Consider the following 26,831-nt stretch of genomic DNA (forward strand, 5'->3'; position numbering starts at 1 on the left):
GCAGCTTGACTGAGAAGAGAAAGAAACAACGATGTTACTGTGCTGCCACCGGAGAAAGAAAGCTCGCCGACTGTCTTGCCAGTCCAGCTTTGTTTTGTCTTGTGGGTTTGGAAAAAAGAAAGGGGATAGAGTTGGACATTAAAAAGTTAAATGAGGATATTTTAGAAATAAAATGTTATTAAAGTTTCAGTCATTGTCTTCAAAAATTTCAGTCTTTACTTTCTGGAGATACTAAAGAAATTGAAATTTTGTGTCCTAAGATTGAAATTTTAGTTTCAATTACTATCAAATACAATACTAAATTTCAACTCCTAGTCTCAGTCCTAATACTCCAAAATAAACGTTACCTTAGAGTGTTCAAACTTCTTCCTTTCTGTTTTGTTAGTATCGGTCTTCACTTTTCTCTTTTTCAAAACTCATCAATCTCTGTTCACATCTTCATGAACTGTGATTCGAAGTTGAGCATTACTCTATATAATTCATTTTAGCAATTAATTATTAATGTTTTAGAATTAAATAAATTTCTTTATGATGTTCATCGTTAGTTAGTCGATTTTATTTATGTAGTAAAATAAAATATTATTAATTCTTCATATACTAATTATTCATATTAAATTTAATGTTGAAGCACATTAAATATGCTTAAAATATTTTTAAAATTAAAATAATTCAAAATTCGTCTTGTGCATGTAGTGATACATTAACTAATGATAGACTTTTAAATAAAGTTCAGTAATGGATTGAAAAATATAATAAAAACCAAAAAATAAATTATTTATAATTTTTTAAAAAATTTATCTATTTTGTACTTTAAAAATATAAATTAAGATTATAAATTTAAATTTTTTATTAAAATATTTAAATTTTTTCACTAAGAATTTATGTGTTAAAATCACATGTTAACTAAACTTTTTTAAAAACTGAAATAAGATATTTATGTCATTAAGAACCAAATTAAGACAAAATAATACTTTACCCTGACATATGAATTTAACCGCCGAAGATCTAAATCCACAAGCACGATGGAAAAACAAAAACCTTGAACCGCACGGGCTCGATCTTTCTTTTCTTGTTTTCACTTTCCATTTCCACCATAACTCACACAAGCCTTAAATTGAACAAGAATTCGTGAAATTCGATCCCCTTTTCTTCTTCTTTCACAGAATTATGCTCTTCCTAGGTAGCTTTCGATCGGTCTATTCTGTCCCCAATAACATCGGGCACCTGGGTCCTTTATTTTTAATGTTTTTTTGAAACCCATTCGTTTTTTTTTTTTTTTTTGCTGTAAACTCATGTCAATGACTGGGTTGGAGGAATTGAAGAAAAAGCTTGTACCTTTGTTTGATGCTGAGAAGGGCTTCTCAACAAGCTCAACCTTGGACCCTTGTGATTCTTACACTGTAAGCCCCTCTTTCTCTCTATCTTCCAATTATGTATTTGTGTCATTATGTATTTGTATGTGTTTGTGTTTTGGACCTTTTAAATTAAGCATTGAAGTCCTGAGTTTGAATTTCGCTTTGTGTACGTAACAACTTGTTGGCTAGTGACAGACGTTTAAATCAAACTCAGATCTGTGACGGATTAGTCCTTAGTATGCCAAGTTGATATATACCATGGAAAACCCAAAAAAAGATAAAATTAGGCATTGAAGACTCAAGAGTGTGGCACTATTGAGATTGTTCAAAATGTTTTTGCACATGTTTGGACTAGCTTTATGTGTGTTCAAAACAGCTCATAATTTGAGGTGTTCTTAATTATGCTTTTTTGGATTGGTTTCCACATATGCTCTATTATGACTTTGGTTTTCTGGTTCTCAATTGATTCGGTTGTGAAGTTATCCGATGGTGGGACCGTGAACTTGTTGAGCAGATCATATGGGGTGTACAATATCAATGAGCTTGGGTTGCAAAAGTGCACATCTCGATCTGTTCACGAGACTGCTGATCAGAGTGAGAAAACATATAGGTGTGCCTCCCACGAGATGCGAATATTCGGAGCAATTGGTAGTGGTGCCAGCAGTATTGTCCAGAGAGCTATTCATATACCAACACATAGGATTCTAGCTTTGAAGAAGATTAATATCTTTGAGAAGGTATTTCCTTTTTCTTAAACTTCATGGTGTTTTGCTATAGTTTGCCATTTACAATTTTACTGAGTCTGATTTCCGCTGCTAAACTTGGCTTCTTTGTGTTTCTGTTAAATTTATTTATGATTAATATAAACTATATATGTGATCTACCTATCAATATGTGGCATTCAGTTGATGCTAGGTAGTATAAGTTCGATTTGAACAGTTTTTGAAGTTTTGGAGTTGCTAGACACTTTATTATGTGACTCTTGCTATTGTTTGCTTCTTCATGGATAGAAAGAGCAATGTAGCAACTAGGCGATAATGAATGATATACCACCCTCCCCTCGCATTCCCAAACAAATTAAACAGTATATAATGATAATAACTCGTTCACTAACAGCTGTACTTTTTTTGTGCTAATTAGGAGAAAAGACAGCAGCTCCTAACAGAGATAAGGGCACTATGCGAAGCGCCTTGTTATCAGGGTCTTGTAGAGTTTCATGGGGCATTTTACACTCCGGACTCTGGACAAATAAGCATAGCTCTGGAGTATATGGATGGAGGATCGCTTGCAGATATCTTGCGAAAGCATAGAAGGATACCTGAACCTATTCTTTCATCCATGTTTCAGAAGCTCCTACATGTAAGTAGAACATTATTTTATATACACTTTTTGTTATATAAAATACTGAGACGTGTACTCTGTGTTTTATCTTTTGTAAGGGTCTAAGATATCTTCATGGAGTCAGATATTTAGTTCACAGAGACATAAAGCCTGCCAATTTACTCATAAACCTCAAGGGGGAGCCGAAAATTACTGACTTTGGTATCAGTGCTGGCTTAGAGAATTCAGTGGCAATGGTTAGTACAGATAATATTACAGCATCAGTTTACCACTATTATCAAGCTGTGGAGTTCATATTCATTCTTCAATGATTGTAACTATGCAGTGTGCTACATTTGTTGGAACTGTTACGTACATGTCTCCTGAGAGAATCCGAAATGAAAGCTATTCTTATCCAGCCGATATTTGGAGCCTTGGTCTTGCTCTCCTCGAGTGTGGAACAGGAGAATTCCCATATACAGCTAATGAGGGTCCTGTAAATCTTATGCTGCAGGTGTGTGCCATTTCTTATCAATGTTTCCTTTCATTTGATTAGATGTCCATGTCTGAAGAAGGATATATTTGCTGACTAATTTTGGTTTTTCGCAAAAGTTTCATGTTGGAAAACATCATCATCTGATAGTATTTGATAGCATAAATCACACAGAAGAAGCAATGTATATCTACTTTGTTGGTTCAACCTTGTTTGATACAGAAAACTTCTTCCTGTTACAATAAACTCACGTAGACACGCGCACGCGCAAACAATAAGTCTCCTTAAAATTCACCTAAGAACATTAGGAAAAACAGTAGGTTGGCTAAAAATTTGAAAATTCGACCTTTACAATGTTGCCATGTGAAACTTTAACTATGTAATCCGAGATCCTTGAGAGAAAATGATATAATAATGGAGCCAGTATCTTATACTCATTGGATAAGTGATGTCAATTCTGGTAATGTGATTGTGCACATGTGATTTTGTCTTATAATAATTATGCTTGTTTGTGGCAGATTTTGGATGATCCATCACCATCCCCGTCAAAACAAGTGTTTTCGCCCGAGTTCTGCTCTTTTGTTGATGCTTGCTTACAGAAGGATCCAGAAAGTAGGCCAACTGCAGAACAGGTGAGAAAAATTATATGATCTAGCATTGGTGGAAGTTTGTCGCCGTTGGATGTTAGCATTTATTCATTTATCTCCTTTGATTTAATTTCTGTGATCATTTGTTTCTCATCTGGTAAATAGTATAGTCTTTTCACTTTTTCATTGTCCTACTGCAGCTTCTTTTGCACCCTTTTATTACAAAGTATGAGAATGCGGAGATAGATTTAGCGGCATTTGTTCGAAGTGTTTTTGATCCTACACAAAGATTAAAGGATTTGGCAGATGTAAGTAGCCGGTCGTCATTATTTCTCTCCGTCAAACATTCGTTTGAGTTCATTTCATGAGATATTATACGATAGTCCGATCCACCTAGCTGATTCCACCTATTACAACAATACTTGGTGGTTATTCTTGTTGTATTCATTTGATTTCGTGAAGATAAAAAAAAAATGCATTTTGCTTAAGTGTCTGTTGATGCTTATTTTTGGTGAATGTTATACTCACTCTACACTTTTCTCTGCAGATGTTGACATTACATTATTACTTACTATTTGATGGACCTGATGATTTGTGGCAACACACAAGGAGCTTGTATAATGAAAACTCAATTTTCAAGTGAGCGCTATTTTTTATGTTTTAATTCTCCAAGTAAATCCATCATTTTTCTATGATAAATAAAATAAAGAGTAAATGCCCTTTTCCGGTCCTTAACCATTTGACCGATGGACTTCTCACCCCCTAAGAAATCTAAACACCCAAATCGGTCCCTATCTACTTTGATATATGTACATTCCAATCCCTGGTTAGGGACCGGAAATGGCATTTACTCAAAGTAGATAAGGACTGGAACGTACATATATCAAAGTAGATAGGGACCGATTATTACAACAGAAATTATCTGCTTCGGAGAAACTTTCGGCTATGGGGTTGATTATTTGTTCCTAATTCAGCAGTTCTATATATCTGAAAAGGAACTATATTGAATTACCAAGTATTGAGTAACATGATTTCTGAAATTTCCCTTATCTGTGTTATTGTTGGAAAAACTCAAGTGTATATTATCCTTCAATATTTGCAGTTTCTCTGGGAAACAACATGTTGGTCCAAACAATATCTTCACAACCCTATCGAGTATTCGAAGTACGTTACTTGGCGATTGGCCTCCCGAGAAGTTGGTGCATGTCGTTGAAAAGCTTCAGTGTCGTGCTCACGGCGAAGATGGAGTCGCAATCAGGGTCTCAGGATCATTCATAATTGGGAATCAGTTTCTCATTTGTGGAGAGGGCATTCAAGTAGAAGGCTTACCAAACTTCAAGGATCTTGGAATTGATATTCCTAGCACGAGATTGGGTACATTTCATGAACAATTCATAGTGGAGGCAACAAACCTAATTGGATGCTACAACATTGTTAACCAAGAGTTGTATATTTGCCAATAATGTACTCTAAAAATATCAAGGTTTCAATAATGTTTATACTATGAACTTGTAAAAAAAAAAAAGAAAGAGAGAGAAAATATGTTAATAGTTAAGATGAATTCTCATATCATGCCCAAGGGATGTTGTATCATATTTTGAGAGAAATTGCATTCTCCATTGATAAATCCAACCAACTTGGTTTATGATTAGATGTATTTTAACTCTTGGAGATTTTTTGGTATCTTGAGGAAAAGCAAACAAATAAAGAAGAAAACAAAAGGAAGAGAGGACAATGTATCCTTTCTTGTTGAACGAGTAGTGCGTTTGTTTTTGTTTTTGAAGATAGGACAGAAACATAGACAACGAATGTTTAAAAAGTATTTGGAGATAGAGACATGATACTGAACACATTATCTCAAAGACAGTTTTTTATATTTTTATGTCCACTCTTTTATAAAGGACAACCATGGACACGGAATTTAGGAAGATGGACTCGGACTTTTTAATGAATTTTTTTTTTGTCCAAAGATATTTTTTATTATTCTATTATTATCCCTTCTTATTTTCTTCAATTTGAGCTTTTTCTCTATTTTGCGTTCTTCTTCTCTCTATTTTTTTTGTCAGGTATGGATAATTACTTTTTTTTATGTTATCGTTATTACTTCAATACCATTTTTATCTTGTTAGTTCATAGACCAATTCTTTTTGTAATCTCCTGTATTCCTACGTAAGTTAAGTACGTATTCTCATTCTCTATTAAATTAGTTTGCATTTGATGCAGAAAATTTGAAATTACATGGCTATTTTAGTCATTTCATATAATATTTTAGTCTTGTCCATATGTATTCAAACATAATACTGCATTACATTAATGTATTGTACACCGTATCTAAATACAATACACAAAGGATAATTTTTAGTATTCTATTCTGTCATGTCTCCATGAACAAATGCAGCCTAAGTGAACAAAGAGTTTTCAACCACGTATTTATTTCTCACCTTTCACCTCTTTCTTTTGCATTCACCCCTATATTTATATATTTTCAACCATGCTGCTATGTGTATATTAAACATCAATCACTCATGTAAAATACATGTTAAATACACATTAAAATAAATTAAACACATATTTATAACATATACAAATATAATTTAACATATGTTGGTTAGAGACTAGCATGCTTCGTTTAATTTGGTGCTGTATTTAGAGGTGGCAAACCGGGTCGAACTCGTCGGGCCAACCCGCCGAACCCGCTAAAAAGGCGGGTCAGGCTAGATTTTGGAACCCACCAAATAAAAAAAATTCGCCAAACCCGCACCACCAAATTTGCGGGTTTTGACGGGGCGGGGCGGGCCGGCCCGTCGGGCCAATGATTTTTTTTCTTTTTTTATTAAATAAAAGAGTGATTACTATTACAAAATTAATAATTACATAATTTTTAAACGCTTTTTTTCATTTTTTATTTTTATTCTTCTTTTAGTTATTAACTTTATTTATTTTATTTTACAATTTCGTATATATGCTTGTGACTTATTTTTTAAAATAAAGATGGTTCTATTGATAAATATTATTTTAAACAATTTTATTGAAATTGAAAATTAAAAAAAAAAGATAATAAAAAATTTATATTATAATTTAATTATTTTTTATTTGTATTTAATTTTTTAATTATTATTTTTGATTAATTTTAATAAATTTTATTTTTCAAAAAAAAAAAAAGAAATAAGTGGGTCGCTAACCCGCCATAAAGCAAGTCGGACTAATATTTTGAACCCAGTTTAGTTGACGGGACAGGCCTATGAGCCTAGACAGGACGAAACAAGTTGGGGTGGGTCGACCCACTTTGCCACCCCTAACTGCGTCCTTAGCCAAAGAAAAGAAACTGCAAGGCATAATGAGCCTTATAAGGAATGGACTACTGCTAAAATTTAGGAAAATTTTCAACTTTTTAGTTGGGGATTTGTTATTTTCTTTTTGTTTTTCTATTTTTTATCAGACACCAAAAAAAGTACTCAATATTTTATGTATATGTAATATTTTTAAAATGCTTAACATATTCTTTCACACAAGAATCTTCTGTACCATGTTAATATCATAAAACGATCTATTTAAAATTTTTAAATTATTAGATAAATATAAATAAATAATTATATATCTAACATATTTCCGAATCTCAATTAAATTTACAACTTTAGACCATTCAAAAATGAAAATACTCACGATCCAGAATTTGGTTTCTAAACCGTAGTCTAACTTCCTCACGGAAAACAAAGTGACTCGATCAAAATTTATCTTCATTAAAACATGATCCTAAATATCACAATGTAATCATTATTTGTATGTTAAATTCTTAATTTTGGTAACACATTCAAATCTATTTTTCCACCAGCTTGACTCCGTCAAGCAAGCATTCAGTGACATTAGTGCTACATTAATCCATGCGCTTTAAGTGAAACGATTAATTACAAGATATCAAATTAACATACACTTTTCATTATTTTTGCACTCTACAAACAAGCTCCAAAGGACCATTTTTCACTAATCAAGAATCAACTACGTGCTATTTTGATCAATTTTAGCAATGTAATGTTTTCATCTACCAATCTTGCTATTCATGAAATGATCACTGCCAACAAGATAAATCAAAACTAGTTTCAAAATCCCGGGATCAGGGATTGTGATGCACCTACCAAGCAACTTAGGCTTAGGTTCATATAGTTTAGTAGGCACCAATCTTTAACCTAAGTGTTGCTCAGAACATTGTCACAACCACATGTCAAAGCTCATCAAGTAGATATCGTACACACCCAATGTCTTTAGAAAATCAGTAGAAATATACATTTGTCCATCATGTAATCTTCCCCCTCCCATTCTTGATCTGAATTTAGGATTTAAGAATCATCCAACAGACGAAGTCCTATACAACTAACAAACCCTTTTAAGCAATTTACATTTCATATAACCTGCAGAAATGATAACAAATGACTTAATAAATGTCTACAATAATTTTAAATAGGATAAAATATCATTTTTGTCCTAAATGTTTGAGCTAAATATCAATGTTTTCTCTAACATTAATTTCATCCTATTTATTCTCAAACGTTAAAAAATAACTCAATGTTATCCCCAACTTTATCTGCATCAAGAATACCAAGAATGTATATTATATAAAACCCCAAGGTTTTTCCATAATTTAGTTGAAAAATGAAATAGCTGAAGATTGGGAAAGGCCATAACATAATTTAAATTTTTCATCGTTTAATGTTCCTTTAACTTTTATTGTTTAGTTTTATCTTTGAAAATATTCAAAGGTTACATCATCAAAGTTTGCCAGAACAGACATTTGGTGTCTATGTCACCATCTCCACTAGTGATTTTTGACAGAGTAACCAATGGAACAACATGGAGTCACTTTTGAAATATTTAAAAACCTAAATAGGTTAAGAAAATCTCAAGGACAATATTGATACTTTACCTCAGATTTTTTAGACAAAACTAACACTAGACCAGTTCAAATAAAACAAAACAATGCTTTAGGAAACCTCAGGAAAAATATGCTTACCAAAAAATATGATTTGATGAATTCCGTACCACTCTTGCCACTGTGCAACTTGTCAGTCGACAACAAAATTTAGTTAGTTTAACAAGCATATTAGATTCATGAAGATGCCAAAAAGTAGTCCCGGATAGTTCTTTTCAAGGAAGATGGAGGGTTCAAAACAGATGAGGGGCTCTTCAAAGCAGATTCTGGAGTCTTTTCAGATGATGAAGTTTGATTGAATCCTGAGGGCAGCTTGTTCTTGTGCCACCCTTCAGGTGCAAGAATTTTAGGTGGTGTGATTGGAGTGGCTAACTTAATTGGGGGATCTAATGATTCATTGTCTATTGACTTGAGATACTTTTCTTCATTGTTCAGTAGAATTTTGCTTTCTGTACAAGGCATTGCCATTACTCTTCTGCGGATGGAACATGAAGTCTTTTTGTCGCAGATATAATTGGTTTGGTTCCAAATCCGAACCTAGAAATGGAAATTGGTAAAGTTAAAATGCTAAAGCAATAGAGGCAGCATTGCTACTAAAAATAGGTTATAGACAGTAAAGGAATTAACATTGCAATTTGGAAATGATAATCTGGTTTTGGAACCCAACTTGGTCTCAAATTAAATGAACTAAAATTAATAAATAAATAAATAAATTTGCTTACTGTGCAATCATCTGATGCAGTTGCTAATTTACCAATCTCAGAGTGGTTCCTGTAATGTAACTATTGTTAGAAGTACAAATTAAAATGAAGAGAACTAAAATTCTAAACCACACTAGAGTTCCTATTTACCAGTCAACTGCTGTAACCTCCGCATCATGACTTTTCAAAATAACAGGCGTCGCTTGGGGCTTGTTAACCTGATTTTTGGAAGTTTTCAGTAAAGTCATATCACAATTGCAACCTATCTTGGTAAAATAAATCATAAAAAATATAAAATTGTTACCTGCCAGACATAGGCATTTCCATTACTAGAACCACTGACTATTTGAGACGCATCTGGGCTAATGGCAGCCTGGAATTGCGCAGATCAGCAATAGGTAAGAAAATTAGGAGAACAGGATGCAAAACATTTGAGAATACTTGTTTTGTTTAATCTACCTTGACAAAAAATGATTCTATGGGACAACCAGGAAAAGATCTGAAAGGCCCCTTGTCAAGTTGAAGGATGTTATACAGATAAATGCTGCATAAAAAAGGACAATATATTTTTATATTTTACTTGTCTTCTCAACCGTATTGAAAATTTTCATGGATACAAAGTGTAAATGGCTGAAATACCAGTTATCCATGCAGGATGCTGAAAGAAAAAGACCACTTTCATCTTGGGACAAGCTAGATATGCCATGTAATCTTTCCTGAAATAACAATGAAGATTACTGTCAAAAACTTTATCTATCAATTTAAGCTTTCTGAATAATAATAATAATGATAATGATTATAATAATAATAATAATTAGGTGGAAACTCGGGTGAAGTTGACTTCACGTGAAGTTGATATCTGAGAGCCGTTAGATGATTTGACTGATTTGACTAAATTTTCATCCAACGACTCTCAGCTATCAACTTCACGTGAAGTCGACTTCACCTGAGTTTTCACCTAATAATTAACATACTAGTGACATGAAAAGCACAATATAGTTGACAATTTCTACCAATATACATTTTCACTCCAAAGAATGGTGAATTAATTATTTTGAGAACATTTAACCCCGCAGATAGCCTCATATTACATATAAGATAACATGCTGACTGTATAGAAACACAAAAAGACTTCTACTTTGCAGTACATTTAAAACCAACCTTTTCTGTTGACTGAGGACGAGGAGATGCCTGTGTAACAAAACTTTTCAAATTTCTGGTATCCCAAAACTTCAACACACTGAAACCAATTGCAAAGTAAATTCAATTAGTTCAGCAAAGAAAATAAAAAAATAACAAATCCAACATGCAGTTTCATGAGTAATGATTCCAACTAACCTATCCACTGCCCCTGCAGTGGCTATGGAAACCTGGTCCTTAAGACAAAGAACAGATGTAATGCTCATCGACTTGGCCTGACAGAATAGAATCATTGTTAACAAGGTTAGCTTGTGACTCAAAAGAACTACAAAAATAAAACCATAAGCAACTAACCTTGCCCTTTCTGACACGTTTTGCTTGAGATGAAAGATGTGCTCCTTTGACAACAGCCGTTGAACTAGTGAAGCAACCCAAAACATTGTTACAATAAAAATAATGATTAGGATAAAGTATACATTTTGTTCCTAAAGTTTGTAATTTTTTTCAAAAATATATCTAACGTTTAATTTTATTCAATTTTGTCCCTAACGTTTTCAATTATTTCAACTTTGTCCCTAACATTTTTTATTTATGTCAAAATTATCCTTGGAAGTTATCAATTTTGTCCCTACCATTTTACATGAAATTAACGTTCAGGGTAATTTTGACAAAATCAAAAACGTTAGGGACAAAATTTAACATAACTAAACATTAGGAGTATTTTTGAAGAAAATCACAAACTTACCCTAATGATTAACAGTCAAGGAGGGGGGAAACAACTTTGGAGGAGGTCAGCAGAAATATAGAGAAACTTACCATATGCTAACTTCTCCATGTCTACCCCTAGTTGCCGATTTGCATCTTAAGTCCCAGAGACAAAAGGATCCATCTCTTGAACCAGAGACAATAATATCTGTCATTTTGGAGATTAAAGGTAGTAAGACACGTAAACAGCTAATATATCACTTTGCAGTTGCAAACATTCCAGAGTTCTGGATGAATGAAACATTACCAGCATTATTTGGATGAGCACACATAGACTTCACACTCCCTGTGTGCCCCGTCAACACTCCAATACATTTCTTTTCTTGTACATCCCATACCTTCATCTGTAAATGTTCAACATAGTAACATTGAAAACGGAATTAGTTAGAAGTGAGCTACTCATAGTACACTACATCTATTCGTGGAGTTTTATGAAAGCCTAAAAACTATGGGTGCATAAGATGAACAGAAATGATGCACTTAGAATGGGGATATCTAATGCAAACTCAAGGATATGCAATGCTGTTGAGTGGATACCTAGCAAGTAGCATGGCAACAACCTATCCGAAACAAAGCAACACATTCTCAGCTCAAAAATTCATGAATTCATTCAAATTGCACATATTGTTTTAGTCAACAGTAGTAAACTAAACTGATAGCCACAAACATAATAACTTACTGTCTGATCACCAGAAGCTGTGAGTATCTGTGTGTCTTCCTGAAAAGAATTGTAAAGCATAATCTTATGAGACATTAGTATAAAGACAATTAATCAAATTAAAATTCAAAAAGAAAATGTGAATATATGACTGCATAATTGTGGGTTACCTTAATCCAACAGATATCAAACACGGCATTAAGATGCGAAACCCACTCACAGATCTTCGCTTTCTCTGAGATTAAAACAGTGTAAAATTCCCACCAAAAGTCATGCAAAATTCAAACAAGGAACAGAAACAAAACAAACCTGCATTTTCTTCAAACGAGGATAATACGGAGAATTTTTTACGCGAATCAAATAAGCTTAGGTATCCATCTTCATCAGATAAAGCCAGAATGTGTGAAAACTTGGGAGTCTGAAATTTGAAATAAGTAAATAATTTTGAGCCAACAAAAATTAGGGCTTTGGTCTGAATAAACAAAGTTGAGAAGGTTAAGGTTAGCAATGTGGTGGTACCTTACAGAAAGAGAGGGACATGGGAATGGTACCATCTTCGCTGTGGTGAACTCCAACAGCACCGTGTTCCACGAATCCAGTGACGAATCCATCCATGTAAGGCCGTTTGCGAACTGAAAAGAACACACAATGAAAATCGTAAGGGGAAAAAAAACAGAAAAAATGAAAGCTTTGAAGTGAGTGATGGAAACCTCGGAAGGAATTGAGCTCCCTTGAAGTGATTTGGGTGAAGACGGAGCTACGTTTTGTAACGTCCATCGTGATTTTGGTTGAAGGATTGAGAGAAGAGCGAAATGAGATGAAAGAGGCAATGAAATCAGAGAAGAAGAAGAAGAAGAAGAAGAAGAAAGGAGATGGAAGACGGAAGATGCGAACAAGTAAAAATGAAGATTTTAGCGGGACATCAATCAATGGCGGGAAAATCGAATTCTTTCTCTTTTTTTTATTGTAATTTTGTCGCTGACCAAAAAATATTTCGGTGGTTTACCCATTTTCTTTTTTTTTTCCTCATGCTCTTGGATTCGGCCGGAAAATAAACATTCATTACACTAAAGGCTTGTTTTTTGTGACAAAAGGCTTGTTTGAATAACTACGTTGGGCCAAGACAAAAACAAACAACTCAGGGTTCACGAAAGAAAAAAAAAATCAACTTGGGTTGGTCGAGTGGTCAACTCACTCGTTCACTTAAATAAGTGCCGATAGTTCGAATCATATCTTATGCATGCAACATAAAAGGGCTTGTTTTAATAAACTTCTAAAAAAACATTTTGAAATGTTTTTTTTTTTAATAATTTGATGTTTAGATATATTATATGAAAATATTTATTATTTAATTCCTTTTTGACATTCTATTCATGTAATTTTTGTTCAAGCAACGCAGTATTCCTTTTTAATTATGTGTTTGGTAAATATGGGCTAGGCACAATATTGTTGCAACTTCAAAGACATATATGCAAATTAAAAAAAAAAAAGAACTTAATCAATTTACCAAAAACTAGAACCTTATCAATGTCACGAAAAACAAAAATACCTACCAAACCAAAAATTCCTTCGGACAAAAATATGACGTTCATCAGTCTCTTAAAAAAATGAAGTGCATTTGAATCCAAACTTAGGTAACGAACTTGCCTTAAAAAAAAAAGAATTAGGTAACGAAAAACGTCATGTGACTAGTCATATGTTATTAAATACATCTTACGGTGACCATCTTTGACTGCGTAACATCGGTGACTTCGATGAGAGCGGGCTATGTGAGAAGGGGAGCCTCTCGTTCCCATGAGCCTCGTGAGAGAGATCGAATGAGGCAAGAAGGTGAAGCCCTCCACAGAATAGGAAAAAAGGCCCGAAAATCGGGTGAAGGGAAAAAATTTTCAGGAACGTCAGCTGTGATACCAAGAGTGGAAGAGTGGATGATAACTGAAGAAGCCATGGGGGAAGAAAACAAATCTGCTGAAGTTTGTGTATTAAGCCCCAACAATGTTGTTGAAGCACAAAAAATCAAGAACAACCGATCTTTTGCTTCAATTGTGAAGACAGGAGCCAATCCCACAGAATCTGAAGATGTGATGATGGCACAAAGAAAGAAAGATGTTGAAGAAAATGAAGAGAACACCCAAGAGGTAACTATCGAGAAAATCCCTTCTGTTCTGTTTAATTTAATTATAAGTGAGACTGTAAAAAGGGAAATTCGAAAAGAATGGTGGGACTCTCTTATAGTTAAGTTATTAGGAAGGAGATTATCACTCCAAGCTATGAAACGAAGGCTAGAAATTATGTGGGAAAAAATGGAGAGTTTAGATGTCATTGACTTAGGGAATGATTTTTTTCTAGTGAGGTTCTATAATTCTGAGGATCTGGATTTTGCTATCACAGAGGGACCATGGAAAATTCTAAATCATTACCTTACTATTAGATTTTGGAAGCCAGATTTCAACCCTTATACTGCCACTATCGATAACATAGCGGTCTGGATAAGGTTACATGGACTTTCCATTGAATACTATAACAGAACAATTTTGGAAAAAATTGGAAACGTAGTGGGGCGCACTCTTAAAGTGGATATGAATACTGCTGAAATCTCCAGAGAAAAATTTGTTAGGATATGCGTGGAGGTCAACCTAGTAGATCCTTTGGTGTCTCAATACCAGATTAATGGAGTAACTCACACTGTGGAATATGAAGGCATTCATCAAGTTTGCTTTCAGTGTGGTAAAGTAGGCCATGAGAAGGGATCTTGTCCTGATTTACTGAAAAATAACAAACAGGATGGAGGGGAAGCTCAGCAGACAAGGATGGAAGTTGAAGATGAGGGCGCTCAAGGGAATTCAGGAAAAAACAAGGGAAAATCGGTAATTGAGGAGAATCAGGAGTAATATGGTCCTTGGATGTTGGTCCAACGCAGTACACGTGGCAAGAAATATTTGAAAGATGGGGAAGGTACGAGCTCTGAAGGAAAAAGAAAGGAAAAGGATTCTAGGAACGTGGGTGGAGAACATTCTACCCGTTTTGCAGTACTGAGGGAAGAAAATCTAAATGAAAACAACGGTAATGATGAGGCTCAGAAGGATGACGTTAGGGGAACAAAGGACAAAGCGGTGAAAACGACAAAGAATACCATAATGGATACAACAACCTTTAAGAAGAATCAAGCCAACCCACCTAGACCGAAAAGCCCAGAAAAAAATATAGCCCGCTAACACCCCTTAAACACAGCCTCTAACCCCAGCCCAACCACTTTGGCCTAATCTGCACCCACTAGAACACAAAACTTGACCCCCACCAGCTTCCAACACAAAACAACGTCAATTTCCAACCAGCCCAAAATGTGCAAACCTCTCAATCTCAATCCACACAAAAAATCCTTCATAATATGGCCCAACTTTTCCACCCAACTAAATTCCATGAAAATTGGATTTCTCAAAGTTTGGTGAGTCAAACAGATTCTCAAAATGCAACTGATTCTGGAGAGAACATTCACTCAAGAGAAGACTCTCTAGAACCAAAACCCCCGGATTTTGGGACAATTGACACTAATGAGATGATACAAGCAATTGAGCAAGTTGAACAGCAGTGCCTGCAGGGTGAAGAACAGAATCAAGAAGGAGAACCTCTAACATTAGAGGACATGCAATGTGCTTGAGGAGCTATGTAGCTTTTCTCTGTTTCTTCCTACTCTCTCTTTTCTTCTATCATATAATGATTATTATCGCTTGGAATATAAGAGGGATTGCGAATAAGGTGTCAATTCGCATTCTCAAAGAAATAAAGCGCCAGAAAAATCCACATATTGTTTTGCTTTTCGAGACTAAGTGTAGTGGAGAAAAAGCTAATGCAGTTGTCAGGGATTTAGGCTTTCAGTTTGCACACAGGGAAGAGGCAAACGGTTTCTTTGGTGGCATTTGGGTTCTTTGGAGTAAATAAGAACTCAACCTCAGAATTGTTAGCTCACACCATCAATTTGTGCATATGGAAGTGAATGATAGAAAGAAGGGTGTATGATTCCTCACTGCGGTTTATGCAAGCCCACAAGACGGAATTAGAAATGCATTTGCTGAGGAAGTGCTGAACATTGCCAACAACATGAATTCCCCTTGGATGTTGATAGGTGATTTCAACGATATTCTAGATGATACAGAAAAGAAGGGTGGAGCTAGAACAGATATTCACGCTTGTCGCCGCTTCTGGAGATAGATTGAAGATTGCAAGCTTATCGACTTAGGTTCTGTTGGTACTAAGTTCACTTGGAAAGGTGGAGTTAGGGAGGGTTTAGATAGAGTCTTTAAAAGGTTAGATAGGGCTCTATCTAACGCTTCTTGGCGGATCAAATTTCAAGAGGCGAGAATTGAAGTTTTACTCAGGGTGAACTCTGACCATCATCCACTTATGGCTAATCTTTTTCCCTCCAGAGTTGACAGAGGAGAAAAGCCGTTTAGATTTGAAGCAATGTGGAAAATTCATCCGAATTTCAATAATTTTGTTAGTGAAGCTTGGAAAAAGAATCTAACCATTCCAATGGCCCTAAAGTCCCTCTCTGATGATATTAGAAATGGAATAGGGATGTTTCTGGACACCTCTTTAAGGAAAAAAGAAGGCTTCTTAACAGGATAGCTGGTATTCAAAATTTTCCTTCTTATGGCACCAATCCTTTCCTAGATGACCTCGAAAAAGAGCTGAGTAGCGAGCTGGACATTATCCTATATAGGGAGGAGGTCTTTTGGCTACAAAAGTCGAGACACCAATGGATTGTTGATGGAGATCGAAATACACGCTTTTACCATACAAAAACTCTTATTAGAAGGCGTAAAAACTGTATTGTGAAACTTAGAAGCAAGGATGGAGCTTGGATTGAAGACCAAGAAGAGATGAAAAGTTTAGCTAGCAATTATTTCAAGGAGCTGTTCAAGGAAAAGGATCATTATAGGCCTCAATTTCAACTTAACACGACATATCCAAATATGAATGCTACTCATCAGAAAAACATGGTGAAATACCCATCAGCGGAGGAAATTAGACAAGCTTTATTCAAGATAGGCCCTTTCAAGGCACCGGGTGAAGATGGCTTTCCAGCATACTTCTTCCAAGACCAGTGGTATGCCATTATACCTTCCCTTTGTCAATTTATTTCCATGATGTGGATAGATCCGAAAAATATAGGCATTGTCAACAAAACACTCATTGCCCTTATTCCAAAAGTCCAACAGCCTGAGTTCATTGTTCAATTCCGGCCAATTGCTCTATGCAATGTGGTTTACAAATGCCTAACAAAAATCCTGGTAGAAAGAATTAAACCCACACTTAAAGACAGGATCGCACCAAATCAGTCAAGCTTTATACCGGCAAGGGTGATACATGACAACATTATTATTGCTAAGGAAATGGTGCACACTATGAAGAAGTTGAAGGGGAAAAACAAGTTTATGGCCATCAAAATAAACTTTGAGAAAGCCTATGATAGATTGAATTGGGAGTTTTTACAAGGCTGCCTAAGAGAGTTTGGTATTCTGACTCAGATGGTGAAAATCATAATGGCTTGCGTCTCATCAGTTTCTTATTCTTTGCTATGGAATGGATGCAAATCAGATTTTTTTCAACCGTCTAGGGGTATTAGGCAAGGAAACCCAATCTTTTCCTTATCTCTTTGTTGTTGCTGTTGATAAATTATCTCAAGCTATAGAAGAACAAGTGGAAAGCGGTGAATGGAAGCCTATGAATGCTGGAAGAGACGGCCCTCCTATATCCCACCTGTTATTTGCCGATGATCTTCTTCTTTTCACAGAAGCTTCCAGCAAGCAAATAGAGGTTGTTATGCAAACGCTAAACTCCTTTACTCTAGCATCTGGCCTAAAAATAAATGCAAACAAGACCTCAGTATACTTCTCAAAAAATGTTGAAACTGGGACTAGGGAATATATTAAAGGAAGAAATGGATTTAAAGAAGTAGACTGTTTGGGACGCTACTTGGGGGCCTTGTTCACTAATCAAAGAAGGGGGAAGGAGAGGTATAAATCGGCTATTGACAGAGTAAGAAACAAGTTGAAAGGGTGGAAGATTAACTGTCTATCTCTAGCAGGACGGGTCACTCTTGCCAAATTTGTTATAGGGCCAATCTTAAACTTTGATATGAGTTATGCTCGCATACCAAAAGGAGTTTGTGATGAGGTAGAGAGATTACAACGCCAATTTATTTGGGGGGAGAAAGCCAATAGAAGAAGAATGCACGCTGTGAGATGGGAGCTTCTGTGTAAACCCCCTGAACTGGGGGGCCTGGGGTTTAGAAAGCTTTCATGCATGAATGACGCCTTTATTATGAAAACTCTTTAGAGGGTTTTAACAAGCCAGATGAGCTATGGGTTTCAGTCCTTTATGGGAAGTATGAAAGGGGCAAAAATCTTCTGCAGGAATTTCCTATATCTCTAATGATTCAGACCTGTGGCGTAACATGTATAAACTTTGGAATCAGGTTCGAGACAATGTCATCTTTGCTATGGGCAATGGCCAATATATTTGCTTTTGGAAGGACATATGGATTAGAAAGGAAAATCCTCTGCTGGAATACACGATGACACTTATTGAAGCAGATAACACTAACTGCAAAGCCACGAAATATGTGCTCCCAGATGAAAATTGGAACATACATTTGCTTTGTCAACTTCTTCCGATGAACATTGTTGAAAAGATCAGAGCTCAAATGCCCCCCAGTGAAGATATAGGGACAGACAAAATAATGTGGGGCCTTAACTCTCATGGAGACTTTTCGATTTCAAGCGCTTACAAAAGCATCTATCAAGCCCGAGGAGTACAGCATGGAATTTGGGAACTCCTTTGGAGGTGGAAAGGGCCTCAAAGAATTAAAATGTTTAACTGGTTGGCCTTACACAAAAAACTCCTAACCTCAGAACGTCGTGCACGTCTTTTTGGCGTCTCCCCATATTGTCACATATGCAATGGATGCCCGGAAACCTTGGAACACGTTTTGAGAGACTGCCCTAGTGCGTCAAGTTTATGGACACGTTTAATTCACCCTTCTAAGGTACAATTTTTCTTTAGAGCTCCCTTCGATGTCTGGTTTCGTTGGAATTTGACTGAACAAATTGGAAACCACAACCAAAAAGATTGGACTTCAGATTTTCTTATCTCTACCTGGATGCTCTAGAATTGGAGGAACCGTGAAATCTTCGATCCACCTTTTAAAAGACCGGAAGATGCTCGACCAGTGATATATAACTTTATAAATTCAGTGCATGCAGCATTTCAAAGAGATTTGAGCATTAAAGGAAGAATAATGAAAATTGAGGCAGAAATCCGGTGGAACCCCCCACCACACGGATGGATCAAAATCAATACAGATGGTTCCTCTCTAGGAAACCCGGAATTTGCTGGATGCGGAGGACTCATTAGAGATGAACACGGCAGATGGGTAGCAGGATTTATGCACAATATTGGTACTTGCTCTGCTTCTCAAGCAGAGATGTGGGGTTTGAGAAATGGCCTTAATATGACATGGGAACTTGGATTTAGAAAAGTTGTTGTGGAGATGGATTCGAGTGTTGTCCTGGATTTGATTTCTAACAAGAGCAAGCACAGAGACCAACCTGATCCCATAATCAGAAGTATTGATGGTCTAATAAATAGAGAATGGATGATTGAATTCAGGCACACCTTTCGTAAAGGCAATAGAGGTGCAGATTTCTTGGCTAAGGAGAGTCTTAAGTGTCCTCCAGGCTTTCAATTTGTAGACCTCCCTTCCCCCGCTTTACAGCTCATTCTAAATGATGATTGTAGAGGAATTTCTATCCCCATATTAATCTCAGTTTTGTAATCCTTTTTGGACTCTTAGCCCCGATGTTTAACAAAAAAATGTTATTAAATACATAGAATTTAGATTCTCTAAATTTTAAATTTGTACTATAGATTGTAAAGTGTGATCTTTTACCCTTAAATGGTTTCTCTTTCATATTTATTCTTGGTCCCATCTATAAAATAAATGGAGAGATTACACTTTACTCTTTAAAGTGAAATTCAAACTTTAGAAAATTCAAATTCAAATATATAACTCAATCTTTCTTTTTTTTTTTAAGTCAGAATTTTTATTTATTGGAATAAAATGTAAATATTTGGTCCAAATAGGATAACAGAATAAAAAAATGGTATATCACTATATAAATTAATTTTAACATCTAAAAGATAATAAGATATATATATTCACAGCAAACAGGCCATAGTACTTTCATAAGTCTTTTTGCTGCTAAGATAATTTTAGAGCTCGTTATTAGGGGTGTTCAAATCCAGACCGATCTAAATTAAACTGTTTATCCAATCCAATTCAAACAAAAAATCGATTAAAATTGTACTAATTCGAATTTGATTGGATTATATTTTTTACAAACCGTTGGATCGGATCGAAATTTTAAATTAACTTTTCATAACTGATCTAATCCAATTCAAACCGCACAATGTGCTATAATATTATTATTTTATCATTATATTTAATTATTTATAATTATACTTATAACATATTCCATTTGTTATACATTTTTTATGTTCAAAATGTTATTTATTTATTTATATTCACTAACCAATAATTTTATTTCTATTGCATGTTATCGTTGGCTTTTTAAGATATTGTTGAGACTTATTATGTCATTGTTGATTATTTAAAATTTGATATTGAGACTTATTATATGTATTTAATTAATTTTTTTAAATTTATAAAACCGCAAATTCAATCCAATTCAAACTGCTTGAAATTGGATCGGAGCGAATTGAATTTTTTCAAAAAAAAAATCATCCAATCCAAACCGCAATGCAAATAAAATTAGTGTTCGGATTGGATGAGTTTTTTACTCAACCGATCCAAACCGTACCGCGAACACCCTTACTCGTCACCACCTTGTTCTCAAACATCTTTTGGTTCCTCGCATCCCAGATTTTTCAGAGAGTAGCAGCAAATAGGCTTTTCATTATTTTTTCAACCGAGCCATTTCCAAATCTTTGAGCCATGTTCCTCTACTATTTTTCGGAAATTTGAGTTGTCGCCAGGTAATGTGAGGGCTTCAATTTCATTCCAGAGTTATTGAAACGACTCTTGACAATAGATCAAACAATGCATTACAGTTTTATCTTCCAAGTTGCATATAAGGCATGTGGCTGAAATTGTTGGCATTTTGAAGCTAACTTTTTATTTCACAGGAATTCTTTCGTGTGCTGACTTCTATAATAATTTCGGATTTTGGTTGGAGTTTTGAGTCTCCAAATTAATCGTCGCATATCTTTTTGTTTAAATATCTCCAAAAAAAATTCTAGTGGTGAATGGAAGGATTGAAATACTAACTGATAACCATAATTAATCGTATAAGTATCTTTTCAATCTTTATCCCAAATTAAACAGTCCTGTCCTGTTGTTCTTTGTATTTGGAGAATAGCTTGAGTCGAGAAACTTATTGAAATTAAATTTTCATTCTAAGGTTTGGTTTGGTAAAACTTTTTGAAAAGGCACTACAACAATTCCGGCAGATAGCAGCGAAAATTTGGTGATTTTATAAAACCGTCGCAAAACAGCAACCTGCGGCACATATAGCAGCGGTTATTGGTTGGGGTTACAATAAGGACTACATTTAGCGGCGATTTTTCTCGAACCGCCGCTATATGTACCGTCGGGTGAGTTATTGTTTTACATTTTGCGGCGGTTTTGTTTAAATACACCGCCGGAAAATACGTATTACCACATATCGCAATATTTTCTTTAGTAATAACCATCTGTTTATAATCTAGTTAAGCAAACACTACTATCTTAAGCTACATATTTTTAAATCGTTGTTACTTAAACTCGTAACACTTTTTCTACATTCGTTTTACGTAAAACAAAAATTCACAAGTTAAATAAGATATATATGTTAACTCATGTGAACAAATTTACCAATAAGATTTTCTTGTTCACTTTATTGGCATTTAAATTTACATTCAAACATGGATGTAAAAGAAGAAAATAAAATCATACTCTGAACTAATTAAAAATCAAACATTTTCTAAAAATAATAATTATAAATATTTTCTATAAAATATTAAAAATAATAATTAAAAATATTTTCTACAAGTCATTAAAAATTCAAAATTTTATAATTTTACGAAAATTATAATTTTAAATTATAATTTTTTTTATTTTAATACCTAGGTGCTTGTATTTTTTAAAAACTCAAATTCTTCATTTTGTGTTTGGTAAATAAAAAATGTCATGTGCTTGTACTTGTAATTTTTAAAAGATCGGAGTATAAAAGCACTTAGAGTTTTTTAAAGTTGGTTTGTACTTTTCAAAATTTAAAAATTTAATATAACCTCATATGTTAACTAATTTTCAAATTTAATACTTATATTTATGTCTATCGTAATACTTTTAAATTTTAAAAACTATTTTACCAAATATAATTATTATTGTTGCTTGTATTTATTAAAAGTTATTTTTAATTTAATTTACTAAACATAAATATTATAGCATTTAAAAAATAAAAACTTTACCAAATTAACCCTAAATTTTATCTGTCTTGATTAATTGGCTTACTCATTGCAGTTGGTGTTATTGCTTATTAATTAATTTCTTAGTTTCTGCGTTGTTTCTCCGTACATAACTCAACTTCGGGAAATAGGAAATTTATATATATATATATATATATATATATATATATATATATATATATATATATATATATATATATATAAAAGAGAATGGAAAATGAGCTGAAAATCAAGTAGAAGAAGACCATAGGGTTAAATGGAAGAAAACTAAACAATAAATTTATGAATAAAACGATTATCTTTGGATTAAGAATAAAGTAATAAACAAATCTATCTTTAATAGCTCAAGTTTTTTTTATTTTGTTTATTATTATTTTTTAAAACACATTTCTTGACACATAGCATGAGCCTCCAGCTTTGACATTCATGATTCAACTGTACTTTTTTTTTCCTTAAAAAAAATTTAAAAGTTGATAGTTTATTTGCTGAGGTGAACCGTGACCAAGGTTACTTTGACACATAGGTAGCGTTTGTTTTGAGGTACTGAGACAGAGACTGAGAGACTGAGACTCAGTATCGTGTTTGTTAGTTCAGAGATTGGTACTAAAATTTCTGTCTCTGTCTCTAAAATTTCAGTATTTCAGTACTTCCAAAAAGTAGGGACATAGGGGACTGAAATTTTTAGAGATGGAGACTGAAACTTTAATAACATTTTATACCTAAAATACGTTCATTTCAATTAATTAATTCCAATTTTACCCTTTGTACAAATTAAATTAGAATTTCATTCTTGTTTTAATTCCTGTCTCCCATTTTGCACCAAACAGAATACTGAGATTTATTTCAATCCTTGTCTCTTAGTCTTTGTCTCTCAGTCTCAGTCTTTCCGTCTCTGTCTCTCCACCAAACGCTACCATAGGTAATACTGTAATAGTTTACTTGTTTGAATTAGAATTTGGTTGGAAAAACCGAAAAAGTGCTTAATAATACACTTACTTTGGGAGAATAAAAATATAAAATATGGAAGCTTTGATTATTTAAAATGTAGCAATAATTTATTCCTTTATTGCCATTTCACTCATTCTTATTGATTGGTGGAATATAACTTTAATCAAGCTTTATCAATTTATCGTTCCCTCACTTGTAAATTGTAATTCTTCTATGTTTGCAAGCTATAGTTATTAATTTATTATAGCTTACCATATATGCACAAGGGACAACTCTTCCCTGATTTTTTTATATTTTATTTTTAGTTTTATTATTATAGGAATAGTTTTAGTTTCACTACAATTTGTTTAGCCTTTTTTTTCAATCTAGGTTTAGGTTCTATAGTTCTCTTTACAGAAAGCAGGCTATTATGATAACTTCTTTTAAAATAATTATAAAATGTATCTTATTTCGACTAATTTTTTTTTATATAAAAAAATATTAGTATTTTTGTTGAAAATAAGATTATTTGGTATAATTAAGTAGGTAAATTTTATAGATAGAGAGTCAACATAAAAAATACATGTTAGATACGTGTCAATATTTTGGCCAACACGTAAGACATATTATTTACACATCTATAATACTTTAATACACTTCAAATATCAATATTCAACCAAAATATCATATTCATCTTCATATTAAAGATAATTTCTGTCTTATTTCTTATGCTAATTTTCATAAAATTTAAAACTACTCTTTTTTTTTTTTTTCACGTTTTGTAGTTTTTACTTCGAAGTCAATTTAAGTAAAGTTATATCGTTCATATTTTTTATAGAATCTATATTTTATCAATTTAATCATTGAATCACAATAATATAATAACAGATAATAAAAATTATTTATACTAAATTTTACCAAAACCCGTCATCAATAAATATGTAATTGAATTTGAATTAGAAATATCTTACATTAATATTTCAGTGCATAAAAAACATAACAAATAATTTTAAATTAACATAAAACTTTTAAATATAATCTACTATAACATTTGAATTTCTAATCCAATAGTTAACCTTTTTTTAAAATAATTACACGAATTAAAAATCTTTAAACGGTGTGATATTTAATTGAATTGTTACAAATATCATCAAAATATATATTAGGATAAAATATATCTTTTGTCTTTAAAATTTGTTAAAAATTTAAAAAATACTCTTAAATTTTATTTTGTTTGAATTTTATCCCAAAAATTTTTTATTTACATCACATATACTCTTAACAGCTAATTTTTTAAAAAATAAGACCAACTATCAACACAAGTAAATAAAAAATAATTATCATATATTATTATTAGATTAATTATAAAATTTTTAAAAATTTTACCGTTAAGATTTAAGAATAGATTTTATATAAACAAAAAAAATTTAAACAAAATAAAACTTATAAATATTTTTAAAATTTTTAAGAAATTTTTAAGACAAAAAATTATATAAAGAAGCTACCTAATAATATCGTCCCATAATTGTTTTGAGCAATGTATGCCCTGACACTGACACTACTGAGAAAAAAAGACTCTTAACTTTGCAGTTTGCAACTTCACAATAACATGGGGTATCCTGAGAGCCTTAAATCATGGCCGTTAGAACTACACAATGGTTTTTTTTTTTTTTTTTTCCAACTCCATCATCCTCTTAATTAATTTGCAACTATAAGCTTAAACATTTTTTCTTCCCTCAATTTATGCTACATATATAGCACGTACATTGTAGCATAAATTAAGGTAGTATTTTGAGGAGTCTACAATATTGGTTGATGATGAAAGCAAGTAGCTAGATCAATCTAGGTTAAGTTTTGGAAGAAAGCTAAGGTTCATTGTACTATACTATGCTACAACACATGAGTACATCACCATGTCCAATTAGTGTTTCAACTATATATGGACCACATTTAGTTTTATTCAAACATTATGTCCTTTTTCTTTAATACTATGTGTGTAGAACTATATATACATATTTAATTTAACTACAGTGTATCTATGTCCTAACCTATTTCATTTTAGCCTCTTTGCATTCTTCCTAGCTATATGTTTCTTTTGCCGGTTAGTTGTCTTGTCTTTTTGCAAAACATAAAAATAGATATATAATTTTTTTTCAACTCTCAAAATAATGAAAATTGTTGTTGCATTGTTATATATATTAGGTTAGAAATATAATCATTAATGTTTTTTCTCGTATCAGCTTAAGTTTTTAGGATGAGTAATTTCATGATATGGTATCAGAATTTTATATCTAATAAATTTAGAATTTGATCTTTGGTGAAATAAAAAAGTGAAAAAATTAGTATAAAACAAATAAAATTAAAAAAGAAAAGAAAGGCTATGTAAAAATCAAACAAACTCAAACAAAAATTTTTGTTTGAGAAAAAATATTAGAGATATAACTATTTATATTACTTTTTCCTATCAACTTAAATTTATGAGATGGGTGATTTTATGATATATTAGTTCAAAGAGACTTACAAAAAATATAATTTTATCTATCAAATGATATAAAAAAAATGTTAAATACACACTAAAAAATATTTGTTATATGATCTATACGAATAGTTAATTCTTTTTATGTACATATAATATGATTGGGATAATATATACTATATGACCAACTCTTAAAATATGGGCATATTACAATTATATGCTCACGTTCTTATTAATTGATATTTCTAATTATTTTGTCAAAATCATCATTTTTAAGCTATTAATTAAATGAAAAATTAAACAGATTCTATTTTAATTTTAGCTGAAATTATAAAATATAGACTTAGAAAGTGTTTTATTTATTTGAAAGCATGCCTCAAACGGATTATTAAGTTCCTAGTTCCTGAGTTATGAAGACTAAGACTATATATATATAAGATGAAACAATGCAACTAAAATTAATCATCTGATTCACTCCCATTCAATTTTGATATTACTAAGAAAACTAATCCTTTTCCACAGCACAAATTAAAAGAAAAATGTTACCCGTACAATTTTTTTGAACTAAATTTAATTAAGTTGAATAATAAAATTTGGATGAGTAAAAATAAAAAAAAAATAATTTTTATTAATATTAGATCAACTTTATTAAATTGAATTTATAAAAAATTTGTATGTGTAACATTATTTTAAATTAATATTATTTTTATTATTTGGATCTTCTACTATCTTATCATAATAATCATTGATTCCATTTGTTTTATGTCTTTATAAATTATAACATAAATATGCCCATTATTCTTAGTATAGTCATTATGATTCATGAGATTCTCAATATTTGATTATTCTCCACTGCAAAGGGTACAATACTTTTATCTTTGAATATTTTTACTTTTTTCCTTTGAAAAATGATAGTACAATCTTAATATTTAAATATGCACTTGCTGCATGCTGGAAG

The 26,831-nt window shown here is 32.8% G+C and overlaps 3 protein-coding genes across 3 annotated transcripts; 2 read left to right on the forward strand and 1 right to left on the reverse strand.

The window, feature by feature from the left end:
• Positions 1 to 922: 922 nt before the first annotated feature.
• On the forward strand, positions 923 to 5,406 carry LOC112751415 (mitogen-activated protein kinase kinase 3). Its single transcript, XM_025800551.3, has 9 exons — positions 923 to 1,400; positions 1,835 to 2,092; positions 2,496 to 2,714; positions 2,795 to 2,932; positions 3,022 to 3,189; positions 3,687 to 3,800; positions 3,956 to 4,063; positions 4,303 to 4,394; positions 4,858 to 5,406. Exons 1-9 carry the CDS (start codon positions 1,293 to 1,295, stop codon positions 5,216 to 5,218), a joined length of 1,566 nt encoding a protein of 521 aa, XP_025656336.1. The 5' UTR covers positions 923 to 1,292; the 3' UTR covers positions 5,219 to 5,406.
• A 2,587-nt stretch (positions 5,407 to 7,993) lies between these two features.
• On the reverse strand, positions 7,994 to 13,469 carry LOC112751416 (uncharacterized). Its single transcript, XM_025800552.3, has 17 exons — positions 12,654 to 13,469; positions 12,463 to 12,575; positions 12,253 to 12,361; positions 12,114 to 12,178; positions 11,965 to 12,003; positions 11,533 to 11,629; positions 11,337 to 11,433; positions 10,875 to 10,938; positions 10,719 to 10,795; positions 10,542 to 10,620; positions 10,020 to 10,096; positions 9,840 to 9,924; positions 9,685 to 9,753; positions 9,531 to 9,598; positions 9,402 to 9,450; positions 8,761 to 9,216; positions 7,994 to 8,161 (listed from the first exon to the last, which is right to left on the reverse strand). The coding sequence occupies exons 1-16, from the start codon at positions 12,718 to 12,720 to the stop codon at positions 8,857 to 8,859; spliced, it is 1,515 nt and encodes a 504-aa protein (XP_025656337.1). The 5' UTR covers positions 12,721 to 13,469; the 3' UTR covers positions 7,994 to 8,161; positions 8,761 to 8,856.
• A 228-nt stretch (positions 13,470 to 13,697) lies between these two features.
• Positions 13,698 to 15,090, forward strand: LOC140179022 (uncharacterized). Its single transcript, XM_072217254.1, has one exon. It carries the CDS (start codon positions 13,698 to 13,700, stop codon positions 14,832 to 14,834), a length of 1,137 nt encoding a protein of 378 aa, XP_072073355.1. The 3' UTR covers positions 14,835 to 15,090.
• Positions 15,091 to 26,831: the final 11,741 nt, after the last annotated feature.

This window comes from Arachis hypogaea, chromosome 15 (genome assembly GCF_003086295.3).
Source record: "Arachis hypogaea cultivar Tifrunner chromosome 15, arahy.Tifrunner.gnm2.J5K5, whole genome shotgun sequence".
In the NCBI taxonomy this organism is placed as follows: Eukaryota; Viridiplantae; Streptophyta; class Magnoliopsida; order Fabales; family Fabaceae; genus Arachis; species Arachis hypogaea.

Coding starts and splice junctions, on each gene's coding strand:
- LOC140179022 (XM_072217254.1), top strand. CDS start 13,698: ATGAGAGCGGGCTATGTGAGAAGGGGAGCCTCTCGTTCCCATGAGCCT.
- LOC112751416 (XM_025800552.3), bottom strand. CDS start 12,720: ATGGACGTTACAAAACGTAGCTCCGTCTTCACCCAAATCACTTCAAGG. Junction 12,179..12,252: donor CTCGTTTGAAGAAAATGCAG/GTTTGTTTTGTT, acceptor TTTTAATCTCAG/AGAAAGCGAAGATCTGTGAG. Junction 12,004..12,113: donor TTGATATCTGTTGGATTAAG/GTAACCCACAAT, acceptor AATTCTTTTCAG/GAAGACACACAGATACTCAC.
- LOC112751415 (XM_025800551.3), top strand. CDS start 1,293: ATGTCAATGACTGGGTTGGAGGAATTGAAGAAAAAGCTTGTACCTTTG. Junction 2,933..3,021: donor TAGAGAATTCAGTGGCAATG/GTTAGTACAGAT, acceptor GTAACTATGCAG/TGTGCTACATTTGTTGGAAC. Junction 3,190..3,686: donor CTGTAAATCTTATGCTGCAG/GTGTGTGCCATT, acceptor TGTTTGTGGCAG/ATTTTGGATGATCCATCACC.